At 40.5% G+C, this 23,781-nt stretch overlaps 1 protein-coding gene across 2 annotated transcripts in view; it reads right to left on the reverse strand.

Annotated features, from left to right (window-relative positions):
• igf1rb (insulin-like growth factor 1b receptor) overlaps window positions 1–23,594 on the reverse strand; it is a 60,298-nt gene extending 36,704 nt beyond the window's left edge. The window contains exons 1-2 of one of the 2 annotated variants that reach the window (XM_039794339.1): window positions 21,784–23,594; window positions 11,824–12,390 (exon numbers count right to left, since the gene is read on the reverse strand). In XM_039794339.1, coding sequence (XP_039650273.1) covers window positions 11,824–12,390; window positions 21,784–21,874 — 658 coding nt within the window. In that variant the 5' untranslated portion in view covers window positions 21,875–23,594. The remainder of the gene's footprint in view (window positions 1–11,823; window positions 12,391–21,783) is intronic. The other variant, XM_039794338.1, reaches the window with a different exon arrangement.
• Window positions 23,595–23,781: the final 187 nt, after the last annotated feature.

A 23,781-nucleotide genomic window follows, 5' to 3' on the forward strand; every position in this document is an offset into this window, starting at 1 on the left:
CTACTGTGATCCTGGCAGAGTAAAATGATGAAAAATCAAATGAGCCTTTATAACAAAACACAAACTATTCCAACCAGCCTCAAATCCACAAACAAGAGATTCATCTCAGTCCCTGGTCACAGCGCATCCCAATCCGACGGTGTTAACAAAGCACAATTAAAGGCCACATAATTACAGTAAGCACTTCAACACAGCCAAAGCAGTAATGTTCTCTTCCAGGAATTCCAGGGATGGGTGTGACTGTTCACTAAAAGTAGTCATGGATGTTACAAAGCAGTCCCTGTAATTACCAGCTCTGACAGCCTCCGGGTTCTGGCTCAGGGTATGGGGTGCATGACTAGTTGTCCATCATCATGTTGTGATTTTAGTTTTGACGACCAATAAATTGCTTTTAGTATATCTGCTGTCGGTGAAAACAATACAACTGTTAATAAAACTCCCAAAGGACCAGAATACCCCAAAAGTAAGTTTCTTCACAAATGCTATCAAGTGTAACTATGACATTTTACTGATTGCTTATAAGAAGAGTGGGTCAGTTTTCTCACTGATCATTTAACCAAAATATGACTTATACAAGAAGATGCGACTGGCTGTTTCAAAGCCTGGATTCAAACCAAAGGGTTGGATAAACCAACTACACATAGTTATAGTATAGCCAACATAATGACCTAGTTATATTGTTGTTGAACTATTTAAAAAGAGGACTAGACACAGCCATGTCAACTAACATCAAAATATGTTTCAGGCTTGACGAGTGAATTAGAATTACAAATGTTTTGCTTCTTTTACTTTCGATTCATTGGGTTATATCATTTTACAACTGACTGATGCGTCCTTCTTACATACTTATAATAATTAATTCTAGCAGGTGTCACTCCCCTGCATACCTTCCAGAGTAGTCACACAGTAAGACCTAAAAAGAGCTGCAACAATAAGTCGACTAATCGCTTAAGGTGAATTATACTAGCCGCATCCAAGGTGGCGTGCGCCATTGTGACGTCAAAATGATGTAATATCCTGCCGGCGCACCCGATTTATGGCGCGCGAGCAGAGGTCGCGCACAGCTGTTTTCTTTTTCCAGAGGCACGCGACAAAGCAGAAACAGGAGGCCTGAATAAGTTCGCCGACAACCAGATGCCAGGACTCTCAGAGTGACTGCAAGTCTCTCTGGTAAACTTCCTGGGTTAAGAGGAGTTCTTTTATGGTGAATGAAACCCCACCAAGTAGATCATCCAATCAAATCGAAGCATTGACATCAATAGAGAGCCGAAGTCACGCCCCTTCCGGTGGACCTCATGGGACCTTAACTCGGAAAAAATATGAACAGTAGAGAACGGGGAGAGGCCACTTATTTTTTGATCCCGTTTGAATTGAGCCATGGATTACACACATGATATTCGTCAATTTAAAAGATCATTTTTCAACCGAAAGAAAGTCTCAGTTAGCCGTAGGTTTGTCGTAGTACCACTTAGTTTAGTGTGAAACCGCTCAGTGAACTATATCTACCGTCTCACACAATCTACCTCACCTAGCTTGATGCTCGGCTTGCTCGCTAGCTAGCTAGCTTAGCTCTGTTAAACAACATGTAAGGTTATCTCACCTGATGTGTTTTATTCAGTCAAGTGTTTTCAGCAGATAAGCAAAAGAACAAGCGAGATCCTCTGCTCATTTGAGTAACGTTACGTCCCCGGTAATTTTCAGCAGTCTTATACTTCAACAGTTTAACAATAAACTTTGGTTGAAAAATAATGTTTTAAATTGACGAACATCATATTTGTAATCCATGGCTCAATTCAAACGGGATCAAAAAAGTATTATCGCTCCATTGACTCTCGTTCATATTTTTTCTGAATTAAGGTCCCATGGACCGGAAGTAGAAAGGCGGGACTTCGGCTCTCTATGCTGCTGCCAGTTCTGCTGTTGTTTTCCTTTTTCTACTTCTTCTAGTCCATAGAAAGAGCAACGTCAGTAGCCTTTCCTCATTAGCGCCACCTATGTTCAGGAGAAGACTGCAGCTAGTGTCGCAACCACCAGCGCAGGTATAAATAGTTACGGCGATTTCATAACGTCACATATGCGCACACCAGCTGGGCTGCGGTTACTGTAAAACACGCTTTTGGTCGACAGACAAAAGAAAATCAATAGACAACTATTTTGATAATCAATTAATTGTTTGATTAAAAGCCATTTTTGAAGCAAAACTTGACAAACACCTGGCTCCCACTTCTCAAATGTGAGGATGTACTCCTTCACTCTGATTTATATCATTGTAACACAGAATGTGTTTAGGTTTTAGACTGTTGGTTGGACAAAACAATACATTTGAAGTAGTGATGCACCGAAATGAAAATTCTTGGCCGAAACCGAAAACCGAAAAGAGGAAACCAAGAACGAAAACCGAAACCCCGAAAGAAATTAAGCCAATTATTAGTACCATTGCATTTATGGCTATGACTGTGTACTAACTTTACTAAAATCAAGGCATTGCAATTGTATAAATTAATATTAAAGTTTCTATCTAGCAGAAATATGGCTACAATCTGATTGTCACATACAGTATATAGTAGCCTAAGAACAGAATAGCTTACCTATTGTTATTATAATTATTTGAGGCACTTTCTTGCAGGATTTCACTGAACATATCAGACAACGAGGGTGCATGCCCCTCATCTGGTGCAGAGAGACGAGTCTTTTTCTGCGCTCTGATCTCCTGCGCTGGGCGCTGCTCCGTGCGCGCTCCGTCTCCACGCGGTTCTCCGCATCCATCGCGACCTGGATCATTTCTCGTGCGCCCTGCTTTATTTCCACATCCAAGTAATGGTCTTTATAACGCGGATCAAGTCCAGTCGCGATGAAGTGCAGAGGATCCGAATAGATCTCAGTGAAACGTGTGCTGACAGACTCTAAGAGCACTTTTCATTGTTTTCACTCCGTGGTCCGTCTCAACCTCGTTGCCTAGGAGACGCTTTGCAGGTGGATCGGGTACTGACACACGTGCAGGTCGCGGTTTCTGTTTGCGTCATCACAACATTTTCGGCCGTATTGTTTCGGTGATAAAAGTATTTCGGCCGAAAACCGAAAATGCCCTTTTGGGCCATTTTCGGTGGCCGAATATTCGGTGCATCCCTAATTTGAAGACATCATCTTGGACTCTTGGAAGAATGTGATGATAATTTTTTGCTGTTTTCTGCTATTTTACAGACCATATGATTAAGTGATTATTCAAGAAAAATTATGTATTTATCTGTTAGCTCCTTCAGCTCTTAGCATGATATCACGGGGAGCAACCCCAAGATACATTGAGTCAAAAATGCATGCTAACATTTTATATGCTATTGTCTGTTAAATATATACATCTTGAGTGGCTATTAGCTGGCAACCCAAAGCTCTGTCACGAATGGAAAGGAAACACAACACTGTAGACAGTAACCTGATGTATTCAGTAATTCAAGTATTTGTTTTAGTAAAAATGAAGGCAAATATGTGGATGGTAAGTGTATTGCATTTTAAGGCAATTTACCAAAAGCAGAAACACTATTAAATGTCTCTTACATTGGTCCTTAGTGACGTATTCATCAGTAGAGGGAAGTTTAGGGAAGATAGAGTATTCTCAATCACTTTCAGGCAAGCTCCATCAATCCCTTGACTTGTGTGTGTGTGTGTGTGTGTGTGTGTGTGTGTGTGTGTGTGTGTGTGTGTGTGTGTGTGTGTGTGTGTGTACGTACATGATGGCATGGAGCTAATCATAGCAGAGATTAGACAGACATTAGCAGGAACTAGTAGTCACCGGGCTTACTTAAGCCCTAAGCGCTGGGTCACACAAGTCAGACTGTCTGAATAACTTGACCTCTATGCTATAGCTGGGCTCCTCTCATTTTAATTTACTCTGATCAAAAACACCTCTAAGCTCCACCCTGCTGCCTTATGTATACACCACGAGTAACATGGGCTGTATGTATATTACTCCTCAACTGTATGTTGCAGGTTTTTGTTGTTATGCAATATATGCGTTAGGAGGTAGAGCTGTGCATTAGCTTTATAGACCAATTCCAGCATTGCACAAGCCACTTCACTTTAAAACACACATACAGAGAAACAATATCTGAACTTATTGAAATACTTTTGTCACCTGATTTAAACTAAAGCCAGAGACAAACCAAGCCGATAATCGGCCGTCTGACAGTCTGGAGAGGTCGTGACTCGAGTCTGTTCGGTGTGTTCTGTGCCGTCGTCATAGACAGTATATAATGGACCAACAGAGCCCGTGTCTCTGGACGGAGACCAGTGAAGGCTATTGGAAGCACTTTTCCGGTGATCTCTTGCTTTACTGCGCAGCCTCCAACTGAGAAAGACAGCGTAAATGTGACGTGGGCAACCTGTCTGAAAGTGTGAAGTCTTCTGGTAGCTGTGCCGAGAGAAATCTCAATCATTCCCAATCTTACAGAGAAGGAGAGAGTAGGTATATGTAAGGAGATAACATGGGCACAGGCTAATTATTGCTAACTAAAATGCTAGTTAACATTAGTAATTAATCCTAAACAGCTCACGTAAGTCGAAACTGCCTGCAAGCTTATCCTGTACTATACGGTAATTCCTCTACTATGTGACACAATCGTTAGCCTATTTTTATAAAAGTGTCTGCTACGGAGCCATAACGTGAGCTACAAGGTAATGGAGCCTTTTATACATTGTCGTGTTTCTTTAGAACTAAACAACGGACAAATAGAGTCTTTAAACGCTTCAGATGTAAAGTTATTCGCTGTCAAGTGGCGCCAAAATGAATGCTAGTCAGTGGAATGCTAACGGGAGGTGATGGCCAGGTAGCAACAAAATGGCGCCATAGGAGGTTCGAGTTCTGAAGCGAAGCTTACCCCCTTGGCCGTCGTCCATCTGAGGGGCCGTCGGCCTTCATTTTGGCCGATTTGACATGTATAAATCGGCGGGGCAGGCACTGCCGGCAGTCGGACTCAAATGACCCATCTGATTGGTCGAGTGCTGACCTGGAAACGAGGAGCGGGATGAGCGTGACTAGAGTTGTTGATCTGAAATGAAGACAGATTCAGCAACTGCATGGCCCATTTCTCTCTTCAAATGTTAGAAACTATTTTAGTCCAATATGAGATCGTATTCTGAACGAGCTGCCATGACAGTCTGGCTTTGAATTTCCGGATAAACCAGAACCACGTGACGCGTTCGTCCAATCAGCTGCCGGTTTCATTTTTGGCCGACAATACCGATTAGCGCCACCTGCTGTTATGGAGACGTATTACATCTCGTCTCTTTGGCGTGTTCTGAGGCACTTTTTGGACCAACTCGGGGAGACTGATCAGTCCGACACTCTGGTCGGTGTGTCTGGGCCTTAAGTCTGATGGTTTGAATCATGTGGAACTGAACAACAAAGCTTTGGCACCAAACTGCTGTGTATCAATCACCACTCACTGCCTCGGTACATCACAAAAATCAGCTATTCCTTTTCTCACTCACTCTTTTCTCTCCTTCACTCTTCCAATACCCATGTCAACCAATTTAAAATTGTACTTATTATGCAAATAGATGTCTGGCTAGTTTTGTTGGTTAAATAGTAAAACTGACCTTTGTAACACAGTCTACAATTCTGTTTGATAGGCTATATCATGACGTCCATGGATACACATGGCAGTTGCTAGAAACACACCAGCAAATCTAGATGTAAGATGTTCTTTCTCTATCCTCTGTAGTTATTGCTGGGAGAAAAAATGTTAAACAGCATCAAAACTCATTTTATGAATGAGCTAACACACACACACACACACACACACACACACACACACACACACAAGCCGTAGTTCCCTTCTCCCCTCACACACTTTACGGTTTTCTTTCTTCTAAGAATAGCTTTCTAAAGATTGGCAACTACCACAGGGCCTTTGTGAATGGTGCTACCCCAGTTGAAACTATATCAGAGTAATAAGTATTGTATTCAATTTTCAGTGTCATGACAACACCCGGAGACAAGCTGTAGTTTATTAGTTCATAATCTACCCACAAAGTCCCAGGGACAAATAGTAGCTTTATGAACAAGGATTCAGTTTGCTCTGTTATGCAGGCAGCATATTCAAAGCTAATGTGCTCACAGCAGCAAAGAACAGAGACCAATTTGAATATGTGGTAATGCAGCTGCCATCGCTTTGCTCTAATGTTGTGGTCACTGTGCACTCCACTTACAACTGATATTAGACCCTCACCACAGCTGAGTCACTCACAGAAGAAAACAGAAAAATGATGAGGGAGAATATACAGTAGCGGACTTTTGGTTATATTTTAAAAAGTGCAGGGAGAAGTGTAGTTGAAATAAGGATCACTGAAAGGGTGTCTGGTTCTGGAAACATTGTAACAAGTTAATCAACGGAACAATGTCTTAGTCCCATACTCTAAAGACAACCCAACACTTTATATAGCCCAAATCAATGCCTTAACACATTCCATATTCATCACAGCTACGTCATCTCAAACATGCTGGGAGAGAGCAGACACATTCCAGGTCAATAACAGCAGAGATAGTTACACTACTGAAAACACCAAAAATATCAGTGAGGAAGAAACTGAAAAACAGCTAGTTCACGTTAACAAAATATAAGTTTAAAAATGGGACTCAGTCCAAAACTCACTTACTCACTAGAGGTGTTGAAATTAATCAAATAATCGATGCATCTAATTGTGGACATGGACAATGTGGCATCGAAAATCGGGCCGGCTCCTAATCGATTATTTCGGTTTACAATTTAATGTAGGCCTAACAACCTTTCTGTTTACATATTCTGGTATGTTTTGCACATTCAGAAAGTGCTTGTGCTCAGTGCTGTAGTTTTATGTATCCAATTTATTTAGTATTAGAGCACTGCAGAATGTTTGGTTTTTGAAGCTTGAAAAGCTATGAATTAAATATCCTACATGGCTTTAATAGAAACATGTATTTGACGCATCATGATGTGTCGAGATATCGAATTGAATCGCTGACATGATAATCGTAATCGAATCGGGAGATCAGTGAAGATACATACTCACTTTTGAGAGACTTCCTTTAGCTCTCTTTTACACACACAGACCTGCTAGACAGCTAAAAGTGTGTTTTCTGCATCTCCGCTAAAGCACAATTTCACTGATGCCACAGCAACGTGTACAACATTTTAATTCAAATATCACAGTGCTAAAAGGTGTAAACAGACAATCTGATATGCTGAGATTTGTTGGAAGACTTTATTCCCGATTTACCCAATCAACACACACCGGACAAAGAGACATATACAATGCAACAAAGGTCCTCAGCTGGAATCGAACCACGTATGTTATAACTATAAATATGTTTTTTGTTTTTTTTATTAAACCATGTAAACCTATTCTGGTTTAACCTCTAAATACAATTATGAACCTGAAAATAAGCATAATATTAGCAATTTAAGTCAAAATTAAGATTTTGGAATGTTACAAACTCCAACACAAAACTTTGTTTAAATGCTTTAAGCAATTATTTAATAAATGAAACTTTCAACATAATCCCCAGTAAAAGAGAGTCAGATAGTGTTGTGTGTGTGTGTGTGTGGGGGGGGGCATTAGTCAGACCCAGTGGGGAGTGAAACCGAAGCAGAGGGACAGACACAGAGCTGGAGCCAAGACAAAGTACAACACTTTTTAATTCATTAACTTTATCGGTCAAATAAAACACCAATACAGATAATCTGCAAACTGCCAAAAAAACAGCCCAATAATAGGCCAGAGCTGATAATCGGTCTATCCCTAGTCTGCACTGCAATTTCTTGTTACTTATTAGCCAAAGTATAGGCTACACCATATGGCTATATCTGCAATGAGCTAATATCGGCCAATATATCTACCCAGATGATTTGTCTGTCAGATTTCAAGCAGAAACAATGTTGTTTATTTTCTTGTATGCTGAATAAAAGTGATTAAGCACTAAGCGTGTCACTATTGTGATTTGCAGTGAACCAGAGTACCTAGTAGGGCTTTCTGTCAGAAATATAAATCTACTGGACCATTCATTGTGATCAAGAACCTTGAGTCAGCACAGATCACTGTTTTGACATCCAAAAAGTTAAACTTTATGGAGATCCTGTTTTGTTAGCAAATAACATGATTTATGCCCTCTACTGATTCCTGCAAAAACCGCAGAAAATACTTTATCCCAGCCCGTACTTGCTCACCCAAAGAAGCCTTTTTTTCCTTTGACTTGTCATGTACAGTAAATTAATCTAGCATCAACCTTCAAGACAATCTTTTTAGTTTAATGAGTAATCCCTTCAGCCAGGGGTTAACAAAAGACAAAAATTCCTTCCAGTAAATCCCTGAAGACCTACTTTGTACTTTAATGATGTGCTTTCATCTCCTCAGACCATACAAAGCACCGGAAAAACATCCCCCATGCTGTTGAATGAGAGAGTGTGTGTGTGGGTTTGTTTGTTTCAGAGAGAGAGAGAGAGAGAGAGAGAGAGAGAGAGAGAGAGAGAGAGAGAGAGAGAGAGATTGTTTCCCAGCATGCACGGACATGGCTCTTCTCTAGGTGAAGCCTATGAGTTATGAACGAGACAAAACACCCAAACCAGATTCCAAAAAAACAAATGAGGGAAGTAAACATGGGAGAATGTAGCCCCCACCACCACGACTAAAAAACACGCCACTTTCCCAGAGAAGGAAACAGGCTTTGAACTTTTTTTTCCTCCTAACAGTTTTATGAATGAGTTCCAGCTGAAAGAATGTCCTTTATGTTAACTCAATGAAAACAGGGCTTGCATTTTTCCCTTCCATCATTTATTGATCGGGTGAATGACCGGGTCTGGAAATAAATATGCCTCACAGATAAATCTCATGCCAGCACAGCAGAAGGCCTGTGAGCAAGGCACACATTCGAACAATAGATCCCAGATAAGATCACTGTAACTTGATACAGGGCGTTATCAGAAGAGTCAAATAAAAATCATCATAATTTGGTCTTGGAGTTGGAGTTGTTTTTGCTGATACTGGTACAAAATCAAGCAAACAGACAAGATTCCAAGTATAGCAGCATCAGGCTTTGCTATTTTTACTGCTGCATGTTATGTTATTAGTGACACACTGTCCAGCTATTGGCCTTCCTCTTTTTAATGAAGCCTGGTTTTACTACCACCAGACTTCTCCAATAAACTGCCTAATAAATAGCACAACAATGCAGTCTCTGCAGTGAGAGCAGTACTGCTCTGGTTGTTTGAGATCAATGCTGTGTTAAGGCAGCAGCAAATGATAGTCCATTTGCCCTGGCTGACACACTGCCTCAGGAGCCTGGTTGACTGCTTATACATCTTTACAGGGTCAGTCACTTCTTCTATATTTAGTCTACTTAAACTGACTTAACAAAACATCTCGACCTCTTGGATAGGAAGATGCCAACTGAACACAAACACATCAGTCATGCCTAAAAGTGTCTCATCTGCCCAGTTAGTCAGGTTCTAGAGACATGGCCCCGGGGCACAAACTGCAACCGTGGGCCTTTGGGGCAAGTGTGGTGAAATTATCTGGACTCCTATGTCCAAGGATAGCGGAGTCTTCATTCATTCTCCTGAGAGTTCTGAATTTTGTCCCTCCTGTTTCGTTTGTTTTCGTACTCTTTCCTGTTGTCCAAATAAAGAACACAATTACAGAATACAAACTTATACAAACAACAACAAAATAATATTAAAGAGGCTAATGTGTTTTTCCTACATACGCAACTAACGGACACCAGTTAGTCAAGAGTCTAGTGGAGCTGAGGTCTGTGTGCGTAGATGTGTCTGTTGGGCTCTGACATTATACAGCTGCACACAAGAACAATGTGGCACTAGTACTTGCAGTAGTGTTAACAGTGGTTTTAGTAGAAGCAGTGGTAGACTAAGCAGTACCAGTAGTAATTGTTGTAGTAGTAGTAGTAGTAGTAAGTAGTGGTAATAATTAAAGTAGTTAGTAGCAGGCAGCAGCAGATTGTTTAGTAGTTGGGTCAGTAGTGAGAGAAACATTAGTAGCAGCAGCTTTCTCACTAGCACAAGTGACAAAAAAGGACTACTAGCTAAGGCATTTAGTTGTTGGTTATTTAAAATTAATATCAAAATATGTTGTCTGTCCTTCACAGCCCCAACCCTCTGAAAAACAACAGTAGTCTCAACAGAGTGGAGACAGAAAGATGGCCCTGGAATGTCTCCGTTACACTTCTAACCCTCCTTACCACATATTGAGAGAGAGAGAGAGAGAGAGTGAGAGAGAGAGAGAGATACACAAAATGTCTTAATGACAATATTTCATCAATCTTATCATCATAACATTCAGATAAAATCCCAAACAATACCTAGTCTCACAATATAAATATCATACAAACAGACAGAGATAATGCACACATGAATGAACAAACTTAATAGAAATTGTGAAGTTATTTGTCAAAGCAACACAGCTGCTGGTTGTTGTTAAGTTGATGGCGTGGCAGGAGGGAAGACGGGTGGCCTTCTCGCATGGCAAGACACAACTGTAGATAGGGCTTATGAGTCACTGGGCCACAATTCATATGATGAATGGCTTAATTATCTGTGATAATGGGTGTTATTGGATAAAACCTTTTTTTCAATGCTCTAATGTCCATTCATATAAACACAGACAATTGGGAAAGGAGAGGCCTTTTATTGTGGACTCTCTATAGTGTTTTGTTGCTAACTAGAGAAATGATAAACAGCACAGAGTTCTGCTCCTCCACCTGACACCCCCTCCCCCCATCTATCCAACATGTCTTCCTCTAACGTATTCCACCTCCTGGTTTCTTTTCCAGCACGCCCACACTCAGCCTCTCAAACCACCCACAAAGCAGGCCAGGCGTATGTGTGTATGTCAGGCATACAGGATTTGCATCTCTGTGATTTGTCTGTTTGCATGTGTGCGTGCCTGCATCTCTGCCTGTGCTTGGAGTGTGTGATGGTGACAGCGAGTGTGTGTCTCTGTGTGTATGTGCATGCATGCGATCCAGGCCAGTCCTGCGACAGTTCCATGTCACAAGACTGAAAACATCAACATGCTGAGTCTGCAGCAAGGCGCCAGTCACCAGGGAAACAATTCAGCCAGACACAGACACACACGCACACGCACACACACACACACACACACACACACACACACACAAAACACATTGTCTGAAATGCAGCAGCAAAACAAGTCATCTAAAACGCTGCAGTCGTAAACACAAAATCAAAGGGAGAGTTCACACTCATGGTGCCTGGAGTAGTTTAATTAAACTCAGGAGCATTTACTCTTTTAATTCAGTTAGGCAGATGAAAACATTTGAATTGAACTTGCATCGAACCAAATAAGTGCCACACGACACCTGTGTATGTGAGCTTTTCCTACAGGTAACCACCCTAAAATACAAGTTTTTTTAAGTAAACAGTCGTTGACATTTGACAGCCAGTAGTTGCTCAACTTCAGAAAACCTCGCTCAACGACGACATGGGCTGGGGCAAAAAATGCAGCCTCCCCTGATACCTCTGTTTATCTCTTTCTTCATCTTTCTGTAACTTGGATAAAAACCTGAGATATATTACAGCAAAGATCTGCAGTCAAGTCAATCATGCAAAACAACATCCCCCTGCTTTTCTTCTTCCCCACGGCCAAAACAACAGCTAAGGCAGTTAAAGTGACAGGTAGCAGGCCATAGCTGTAGGCACAGAGCCGTTCATTACACTCCCAAATTCACATCTACACAACTCAGGCCAAAGGCTAGACTGCCTGATCTATTTGCAATTTCGATCCCTGACGAGCGATCATGTGTGGCAGTCAGCTTACCTTTCTGGCAGTGATTGGAGTTCCAGCAGCGGTAGTTGTAGTTGTCGTTGAACATGGTCTTTCTGCACTGAGGGTTGTTCTCCATGATGCCTGGACAAACGTCGCTGCACTCCTTGGACTGCTTGTTGCCAGCGATGTAATTGTTGAACTCTGCGTCCAGGATGAGCGACCAGTCTACGGAGTCCAGGTAGCAGAGCTCGGGGTTCTTCTCAATGCGGATGGCGCCGCGGGTGATGTTCCTCAGGTTGTACAGGCCAATGTCCTTAAGGCTGGTCATCTCGAAGATCACAAGGGCGTAGTTGTAGAAGAGGTTGCGCCCGCGTATGACTGTGAGGTTGGGAAAGAGCGTGCTCAGACTGTCCAGGCCGGACACTCGGAACAGCAGCAGGTAGTCTGTGATCACCGTCAGCTTGGGGAAGCTGAGGGAGCGGAACACTTCCTGGTTGATGTTGTTGTTGTTTTTGTCACCGATTAGGAGGATCTGCAAGTAGCCCTCCACCACTGTGCAGTTCTCTAGACGCCTGAATTCAGCAATGTCGTTCCCAATGTCGATGCTGGGACCACAGACTGTGGGAGGGAAACAAAAAGGACAGGGTGAGGGGCTGTAATCCATTTCATTCAACAGTAACGTTAATACCCAACACCTCATTTGCTCTGTTCTAATATATTTCTTTGCTGTATCATTTCATTTGATGCTCTTGACATGGATAATAATACCATCATCAATATATTAGGGCATTGGCTTAAATAAAACTTCTTTTTAAGCTAAGCAGCAAAATATATATATATATATATATATATATTGTTTTGTATATTGTATATATATATATATATATATATATATATATATATATATATATATTGTTTTTAAAAAAATATATATATATAATATATATATTTTTTTTTTAATTATTATTATTTTTTTTTTTCGGGAGGGGGTGGGGCATTTCTGCCTTTATTAGATAAGAAAGCTGAGCTATGAAAGGGGGAGAGAGAGGGTGGAAGACATGCAGGAAAACCATCACAGGTCAGATCCGAACCCTGGACCTTCTGCATCGAGGATTATACCTCTGCATATGTGTGCCTGCTCTACCCACTGAGCTAACTGGCCATGGATTGATTTAATCATTCATTTACACACATTAACAAAATAATATTCTCCATTTCTGAAATAGTGACATTTATAAAGAGATGTGTTTCAATAATGACCGTACACTTGAGCTGTGCTCTTGTTGACTAAACATGTTTCCCTTGTAGTTCTCATTTCCAATGTCATCTTAACATGGCGTGACAAAGGAAATACTTGAGTCAGGTTCTATTCAAACTCAGGTTAATAGTGCATACAGTTTACATTGCTCTGCCGTCAGGCTATTATTGTTTTTGTGTCCACCTCATAACACAACAACATGTGCATGCATAGATACTATTCTACTATGAAAGACATCCATAAAAAAAAAAAAAATTACACAGTCTTGGTTAATGAAATACAGTAGATGTGACAAAACGTGTTAAACAAACAGGACAAAATGAATTTTAAGTACTCTGACAGCCAATGTAGTAGGCGCATGTGAGGACATACCAATGTCACCATGCTAAAATGCTCACAATGAAAATGCTAACATGCTGGTGTTTAGCAGGTACAATGTGTACCATGTTCACTATGTTATTTCAGCTCATTAGCATGCTAACATGTGCTGAGGCTGATGGGAATGTCATTAGGTTTGCAGGTTTTTAGTGAGAAACCAAAGTATTGGCTCAATGAAAAGTCACCAGTTATAACAATTCATCCATGAATCTCTGTACTAAATAAGTTGTGAAGACATTTCACTCAAAATCACAGATGTCGACCTCACGGTGGCCCCGAAAGCAAAAGTCAGGGAGTTAACAAAGTCAATCGTATTTATCCTCTGGGGACCATGAATGTATGAAATCAGCAATCTGACAATTGCCATTGTTGTGGAAATATAGAACCATGCTCCTAGCAAAGATTAAAAAGAGCAGTTGTAAGTGCAGTGTAGCGCCCCCTACCTAAATCTTATGTTCAGTGTAAAATAGTTTTGTTTACATTTGTTTTTAACCATGAGTAGTACTTTGATAATTACTGTCAGTAGACTCTGATTCTATTTAGCCAAACAAAAATACTTTGAACCAGTACAAAGTACAAAAGTAAGTACAAAGCAAAAGTATAAAAAGGCACTGCTCTGAATCCAAACCTGCATCAAACAAAGTTTGGTAAGGCACGATGGTGATGATCGGTGATGGTAGATGGAGTATTTGCATTTCCAACTTTTACTCCCACCTGTGTGCTATGCTCTAAACAATACTTGGCCTGAAGCCCTACAGCAGCACCCACAGAAACATGGAGGCCATTATCACACATCACTGTGAGGAGGATTTAGACTTGAAACGATGCAGGGCAGTGAGTCACGGAAAACTCACACCAACCAGCTACCAGGTTGTCACACTACTACTTTAATGCTGGTCTATAAAGTTTTACTGTATGAATGTGACGCAGAGAGGTCTGGGAAAGACGATGCACAACCAGCAAACAAATTGTTTTCTTTATTACATTTTATAATTAAATATTAGGGCTGGTGTTGCAGGTTTAACTGGTGTAAATACATGTAATTGTTGTTTTTTTTAATCTAAGGATTGCCCTAAAGGCCAAAACTAAAGCAATGTGCTGCCAGCTATACATATTCCCATACTATAATCAATGTATAATCTAAGAAAATAAGTTACAGTATAATATGTAATAAACTGTCATAATACATGCACGTTTTGTTTTTAAGTAGGCGATCAAGTATGCTGTATGCATCATTATCAAAGTTTAAAGAGTAGAAAGACAAGTTCAAGAGAAGTGTACAAACTGTTGATAATAAATGTCTCAATGCAGAATATTATAAGACAGTATTGCTGATACCAAAATCTGTAGCTCCCCAAAATGTAGCGTTTCTTCAGGATAACCACACTGCTACTGAGGTGGAACAATGTTTAATTTCCAAAAGAACACACTGAATCGTTCTGGTTGGCAACAGAAATTATTCTATTCTAATATTTATTATCACAACCAGCTACACACACACACACACACGTTCTGATTTTAAGAGTTAACAATCAGTAATAATTTACTATTAGATCAGAATATTTAAAATATAAAGGATGTAAAATGTTTTGCTGTAGTCAACAACAAAAAAACTCAAAAACATATGCTCATATCTAAAAACATTGTCTATGACTGCAAATGAATGAAGAACCAAATAGCTGACGCGGGTTTCATTCGAGTTAATGTTAAAGGGCTCATATTCTGCTCATTTTCGGGTTCATAATTGTATTTAGAGATTATATCAGAATAGGTTTACATGGTTTCATTTTCAAAACACTGTATTTTTGTTGTACTGCACATTGCTGCCGCTCCTCTTTTCACCCTGTGTGTTGAGCTTTCTCTTTCAGCTACAGAGTGAGACCTCTCTCTTCTGTTCAATCTTTGTTGGGAGTCGCACATGCTCAGTAGCTAGGTAAGGACTACTAGCCAGTCAGAAGCAGAGTATGAGGGCGTGCCCTGACAGTACCTAGGTAAGGACTACTAGCCAGTCAGAAGCAGAGTATGAGGGTGTGCCCTGACAGTACCTAGGTAAGGACTACTAGCCAGTCAGAAGCAGAGTATGAGGGCGTGCCCTGACAGTAGCTAGGTAAGGACTACTAGCCAGTCAGAAGCAGAGTATGAGGGCGTGCTACGCTAGCAGCTAGGCGAGCATTATAACGTGTGTTTCAAAGTGACCACGTTGGTCTCTGAAGTAAAGGTTGGACTACAATAGAGCTGTTTGGAGCAGTTGGTGAACATGGTTTTCTGTTGGAGATGGTAAGTCCCTTTGGGGGGGACTTTGGGCTTTTTCACTTTGTAAACCTATAACATGCACAAAAAATATATATAACACAATAAAGGACAGGGGAAAAGCTAAAAAGCATAATATGAACACTTTAACTTCAATTGGGGGACTGTGTATTTAGTAGAGGTGTTGAAATTAATCAAATAATTGATGCATCGAATCGTGGACATGGACAATGCTGCATCGATAATCGGCAGGCTCATAATCGATTATTTCTGTTTACAATTTAATATAGGCCTAACAACATTTCTGTTTACATATTCTGTTATGTTTTGCACATTCAGGAAGTGCCATGTGCTCAGTGCTGTAGTTTTATGTATCCAATTTATTTAGTATTAGAGCACTGCAGAAGGTTTGGTTTTTGAAGCTTGAAAAGCTATGAATTAAATATCCTACATGGCTTTAATAGAAACATGTATTTGACGCATCATGATGCATCGAGATATCGAATCAAATTGAATCGCTGACGTGAATGCTGTTTGATGTTTAGATATGCTGGTGCTTTGCTGCTTCTTGTGGCTCTGCATGGCAAACAGGGATAGCTTCTCTGATGCTCTAGCTGTCTGTGTTGTGTCTTGTTGACTTATGTTTGTATAATTTAACATGTACTAATGTTTTCTTTCTTCCGGTTGCTCTGGTCTAACATCATCTGGCCAAAAGGACTACAGTTGAAAATTAGCCGGCTGGCTAACACTGGCACATTTACAGAAATGTTGATTAATGTGTGTTGTCCTTTATAAATAAAGAATAAGAAAAAAAAAAGAAAAAAAAATAATCGTAATCGAATCGAAAGATCAGTGAAGACTCACACCTCTAGTATTTAGGGATTATCAGCTTTTACTAGGGCTGAGTAACGTCAATAGCTGTTTCCATCAATGTATTTTTATGCACATTTTGAAGTATCCCATTAAAATTTTTTGATGGAAACGGCAAAATAAAAAAAAAAACTTCCTCAAATTTGTCAAAAAGTTTTAGCTCTCGCTTGAGGTGGTTTTTGCCTTTTTCGAAAAAGAGTTCATGCACAAAATGGGAGATGGAAAAAGCTTTGCTGAATAAGTTGTGATGTAGCGAACATGTAACTCACATGACTGATGCGGTTTCCACCGTGGTTTTTGCATAGCCCTTGCTGTGTATAATGGCATTTCTTCGTCTTCGGACAGCATGCAACATGACCAATACTAATTGAAATGCCAGGACAATCAAAACATGCCCAATGGCAACACATTCCTGAACAGACCTCCCTCTCTCCATTTAGCCAAAGAACTTAGCTTCTAAACTCTTTGATTTAGCAAGCCGGTTTGAAATCTACAACCATGCCTAACGTCAACTTCTAATTCACATTCTCTTTTTTGCCACATTTTAAAAGTTCATTTGACAATTAGATAGAAACATGGCTAATTTCCCGATTCAATTTTATTTTCGATTCAATATCAATTAGGTTAGGAACATTTCCGTCACAATACCAATTTAGCTTGGAAATGAAAGGGATCCCTCTAACCTGCTGCATTCTTAAAAGTATTCATGTTTACATTTAAGCAGTTATATTAATGTACTTTTAATTTCACATCAACACACAAAGTTTAGCTCTACAGACTCTACAGACAATGAGTTTTGAGTGCCATTTCATTCAGATATCTTGAGGTGACGGGGGACCCCTTTTAAAAATGGCCGTGCCAGGTTTTCATTCGCCAAAATGTAGCCTAAGTTTTATTTAACCCCCTTCCTTACAAGCTAGCATGACATTGGTACCAATGGATTCATTAGGTCTTCTAGTTTCATGATACAGACAAGGATCTTGGATTTTATGAATCGACTTTGGATCATTCAAATGAAAATTGATTTAAATCGGAATATCGATGATTTTAAACCAAGTCTAGTTTATACATTGTTAATCAACTGGATGTGAACACCTTCAAATTAAAACTCCTTACAGTCCATGCTACATTTTAGACCCATTGTGCTTAAGAAATTGAAATCCAGCAGTGGTATCACATGGTAAAAAGAAGAGGCTTCCCTAAATTATCCGATAACAAAGCCAACTCACAAATCTTCCACTTTGCTCAAACTAGTACACTCCCTGATCCTTTTCAAGAACATCAATAAATACCTATAGAAAGAAGCAACAGACACAAACAGACAAAAAGGGCAGATCTACACACATCCCTTCATTGCCCATTTGTGCAAATAAAGTTAGTAAACTGGCTTTTTTTTTTTAAGTTTAAGATTATCCTGTAATTCTTTTTCCAAGAAGCAGAGATGGGAAATAACGAAGTACAAATACTTTGTTACTGTACTAATATGTTTATTCTTTCTACTCCTTACATTTTAGAAAATTGGCTCGTTACTTTAGTTTTGTACAAAAGGTCGTCTATCAGGAGGGATTGTGAGTGCACGTCGGAAAATAGCGCGGACACGCACCTCATACCTCGAGCGGGCGCGCGCGCCACACAGAGAAAAAAGTGAGAGAAAAGAGGATGAATCAGTTGAGATGGTGTGTGTGCGTCCTTGAGAACTGTAAGTCGTATAACTTATGTTGTCAGTTCATTTAAGTCTGTTGTTGTATTGGTCTATATTTCTTGCAAACTTAAAGTAAGTTAGCTAGTGATTTGGTTGTTTGTGGTCACCTGTTAGCTAGGTTACACGTTGCTTGATCTTATTAAAGCATCAAAAGAGAGAAGTAGTCTCCGTCCGTGTTTTAACAGACACACCTGGGGCAAAGTTGGAAACCAGAATCAGCTTTAAATACAGTCCTAATCTAGTCCTCACTAACAAGTTTCAAATAATTTCACTGGAGTTACCGTTATTATTTTTACCGAATTCAATCTAATTGGATGGGAATATACTGTACGTTGCACTTGATGCGAATGGGAAGTGAGTACTTTTGCCATCTCTGCCAAGAAGCATGTTTTACCACAGTAAACTCTACAGACAACAAATATACCCAATGTTCATACTCTCCTAAGGTTGACCTCTTTCAACCCCACTTGTGACGTAAATTTCAAAGCACATTGGAGCTGTGGCTTGTAGTGTACCAGTGCCCAGCTAAACTATGATAAAGTTGCCACAAATCAATCACCTTTCTTTGCATTTGGGGATAATTTGCTTCTTACATAAAATAGAGGGTTAAGGACTGTAGGCTTTTTGGTCAAAACTGCTGAGACGTTAAGTCTTCCCTAGAGAGGACGTGAGGGCCTCTGCTGAGCCATTAGAAAATGCCTTTAGTGTGATTTAAGGCAGGCAGTGTGCTGGTATGGCGGTTATGTCTTTCTCTATAATCTACTTGTCAGTGCACACTGTCAGCAGCCTTTAGTGAGCTGCATACCTGTTAATACAATCCCAACACCCAGGCCTGTAAAAAGACACACTGCCAAGTGACGTTACATCACCACGGCCTCAACGCTTCACCCTCTGTGGCCTCACTGCAACGCCAGCATGGCCATCTTTCATTGTGAACTCCTCCTGACCCCACTCGTGAAGATACTAAACAAAAGTTTCTGATCTAAATTTACATCTTGTTTTTCAGTTAAATGAAAATACAGATAGCAGGTGTAGAGGCTTAATAACTCCCCCTCCCTCTCCTCTCACACGGACACATTTTAAACAGCTGAGCACACAAGCCTATCTCTGCAGCTTTGATGAGCCTCCAGATCACATATTTACTTTTGATAACCTTTTCCCATCTGGCTGCAGCACCCAGACTTTCCGCAGACAATCAGAGGAAATCCACTAGAATTCCCATGAGACAAGAAATAGAAAGCAATACGCCCTCTAAGCTGGTGCTTCATACACTGCCACTAGACTGCAAGCAGCAAGTCTGTTTACTCCCCATCCTGTATAGTGACAGATTGCCCGAGGGGGGGGAACATATTCATAAATACTTTTCCACATGAAAGGCAAGGTGAGAAGAAATGTGCTGGGAAGCAAAAAAGATCGTACTTGACAGATAATACTTGTTTGGTTCATCTGAAAGGCTGTGTCTGCAGCAACAGAACTCAGCCTGGTTAACCAAAACCTACCAGCTGCTCATTAGTCCCACCTGATACAGCAAACCAGCAGGAATGCTTAAGAGTTTAACCACACAAGGAACCTTTAGACAGCTCCACACCGGAGCGAGAATAAATGCAAGATTTTCGATGGGAGAACCTCTCTGCTTCTCCCAGGTTTGTCCTGTAACCGCTGGGGCTAACAGTAAACCCCATGACACTCAGTTCACAAGCTCCTCACTCTTTCCAATCAACAGAACATAGTCTGTTTTGCTTGCGAATGTACTTTGGCTTGTTCTATTTTAAAACCCAGACCCTGGTTCAGTCCCCCAACCCACCCCTCCCCAACATGTCATGATGAATGGGATGAATCAGGAAGCCTAGTTTACAGTATAACTGGAAACATGGACAAATTTCAGATGGCAACACATAAAAAGACATTGTGAATGTCTGAAGAAGTTTTAAATTAATTCAATTGGACGGTTTACATGCCATATAGTATTTTGTAACTAGAAAGTCATTTTTTTCACACACTAAACCATCTGTGCAGTACCAATTGGGGATTTTTAAAGTTCAGTCAAAATTTTAAAGAAGTACGGTTTACTTCAATGGATTATCATTGGACTAGTCTTGCATTGCCAGACCTATCTCCACGGCGATCACTGGACTAAAATCTATAACATCAGGCTTGTGGTTACCATCATTTGCCTGATGCGAGGATGTTGCAGTAGTCTGGTATTCATGAGAATTTGTCTAAGGTCAAGGTATCCTCAGGTTTGTTTAGTAAAGGGGAATACATGATTGGGAGTATTGTTAAAATGGACACGCTTTTGGGGAAAAAAAACACCTACACACAAAATAGTGGCCAAAATTGACAGTCATGGTTGTGTTGTGTTCACTCAGGTTAGGTTTACTTTGTCTTATCAGAAACCTTTGAAAGTTAATAAAATGTGACTGAAAAAGGCAAAGCTTTTTTATTGTCCAAAATTAAACCTAAAACGTTATTGCTCTCTTTATATGGGATTTGTATGCTGAACCTTTGGTACCGAATGGACTGGGCCCGGCTGTACAACCACAACCAACCAACTGCTGTTGCTTGTTTATTATGTGTTGAAACGTCTATTAGATATACAGAGCTGAATTTGTCAAGGTTCTTGCCACAAGCAGTAACAACGGACTTATGTTTGCACCCAGTTTGCAGTACTTTGTCTCACTTCAGTATAAAAATAATACATCACAGTTTTGGATGTAGAGGAAGACGAGCACAATTAAACTTAGTTACATACGTTTTTATTTCTCACATCCTATTTCTATTTGCTGTTTTCTGTCGAGATACCGTCCACATTTGGTTGATTACTAACTCACCACATTGTGACTCAGAGTTGACAATGTAGTGTGGGTATATATATATATATATATATATATATATATATATAATATATATATATAATATATATATATATATTCATACACACACACACACACACACACACACACACACACACACACACCGGTATATATATTACCATCACTCAGCCAATGGAGAGTCAGTCGATATATCTATATCTATCGACTGACTCTCCATTGGCTGAGTGATGGTAATGCATTTACAAACACACTTAAAACTGACTCATTGTCTATGGTGTGTTTAAAACCAAGTTACAATATTACAACTAGACTTTCTACAATCTACAACTGTAGTCACAAAAACCAGGTTCACTACATATATTTGCATTACTAACACAACATTAAATATTAAATGTTTTTCCCACTAAGATAAAATAAAAAGACCTACATACAGGATTATTGCAAATCTTTTATTAACCTATAGCCACATAACTGAATTGTGATATGCCATATTTCTTCTTCTCTATTAACAATACAGAAATGTAATATGTAAACTGTCACACAAAAAACATTGTTGTCTCTATTTACAATGTGTTGTGCTATATATACGGTATGTAGCCTATAGCATGGTGTGCTCACTGTAATGAAAGCTAACCTTATTTTCCATATTTGAAGAGCGTTGGAGCATGGAAGAAAACTAATGTCTCCCCCGTGTAGTAATGTGTAGTAGCATTACTTACTCTCTGCGGTGGCGGGCCGGAGGCAGGACGACAGACCCAGCATCAGACCCCAAAACAAGGTCAAGCGGCTCCATTCCGTTCGAGTCCTCATTCCTGGATGTGTAAATCCTCACAAATCCTGTAAATAAATATGTGGAGGGGAGGAAACTTGGGCAAACCTTGCTCAGAATTATTAAAACGCTTTTAAATCTCCAATCAGCACCTTTTAGCAGTTAGCCAGCTAATGGAGCTAATAGCTACTCCAAACAGGCTAGCAGGGTAGCTTTCTCACGTTTCCTAATGGAAGTCCAATCGTACTCCAAATCACCAATTTATTCCTCTGGCTAGAAATGTACTCATAGTTCGTTTTTATTCCTGCAAAAAATAACCTTGCATTGATGTGTATAATGAAACAAATGCGGTTAAACTAGCGGCGGGGATTCCTCTGTAATCCGCATCTTCACACTCCATACCTGGAGGAAAAACATTCAATGTCCCGCTGCTGGAGGATTCTCGGGAGGCAGAAATCGGGCCAACCCCCCGTTCAAATTAGGATGGAAAGAGCCTGTCTAGGACATACAGTAACATGACAAATCAATGCGCAGCTTCCTTGAGTGAACGACACGACGTTAGTTTCGATATATCCAGGAGAACATCTAGTTTCAGACCGCAGCCTCCTTCTTCTTCTCCTCCTCCTCCTCCTCCTCCTCAGACGCTCATCATGCACACAAACACACCGCGTTGTTTTGGTAGGAGGAATTCACCTTCATATCGGCGGGAAATGGAGTATTTGACCTTATTGCTCCGGGTCAAGTCAAGTCCTTTGGTTACCTAGTGCCCTCCGTCGATAGACAGCTGAACGGGTACCGGAGTTAAACAGATTAACGTGCAGGTACACACACAGTCTCCTTCGACCAGTCTGCAGTCTGTCGTGTTCGCTGTAAACACACGGCGCTCTGCGCACAGATCGTCTCTGTTTCACAAGATGATTCACTCGAGCTTCTGCCCTTCTGCCCCGCCTTCCAGTCTGTGAAAGTGGGCGTCGCTCTTACTGCAGTTTAGCGGAGAGCAGTTACCATAGTGACTGGTCTGGTACTCACAAGAAGGTCACTTTTATCTCGGTGTGTTTTAGTGTCGTTAACAGAGTAAACTCTACTCTATATTAACAAGAGGACACCGCATGCCATAACTTTATCATTTGCACCAAAAGTCAATTTCACAACGACAACTTTCCTTGTACATTCAAACCAGACACGAGGCAGGGGTTATAAACTGGACCGCCATTAAGCTACCAGTAGCCTATAAACAAACATAGGCCTACTTTCCAATTGACTAATGCCTTCATTTGTGCAGGGCCCACTTCTTCGTAAGGTCCACATCACGATAACAGGTCGAAAATGTAGACAGAGTGAGACCTCAGAACCTTCCTTCTCCTCTGTGGTCACCGCCGTAGCGACTCCGTTTACGACGCGGTGTGAAGGATATCCGGGGCCGAAGATCCAGGATCAGGGTTGTTTTCATGGGTTGTTGTTTTGCTGCTCAGTGAGGACACAGCAGCGGAGGGCTGCCCATACAAAGATCGTGTCTGTCTGCACCACCTGTACTTACATGTTGGAATCTACGCAGTCACAGCTGTGTCTTTATGTGCATATAATGTTGTAAGCCTGTCATACATGTCTACAAATATCACTTGCGTCTTCATATCCTATTGCTTTTCGGGGGCTAGAGTTCCTGTGTTATGTCTGCTTAATTGTAATCTAATCATTATGATATGATATAATAAGGCAATTTAACTTTGTTTAATGTAGCCTATAGGTCTAGCCTATACTTCATCTAACTAATAAAATCACATATCATCGCATTGTTCATAAGCCCCTTGCCTTGTAATCAGGCTTCAAAATTAACTTTTTCGTCTACCAGCCAAATGGCTAATGAATGTTCAAATATTACCAGCCATTCAATAGATTACCATTGGGTTTTTTGGCTGGTGAGTGAAGCAAATCTACCAGCCACTTGCAT

Source organism: Perca fluviatilis, chromosome 3, assembly GCF_010015445.1.
Source record: "Perca fluviatilis chromosome 3, GENO_Pfluv_1.0, whole genome shotgun sequence".
Classification (NCBI taxonomy): domain Eukaryota; kingdom Metazoa; phylum Chordata; class Actinopteri; order Perciformes; family Percidae; genus Perca; species Perca fluviatilis.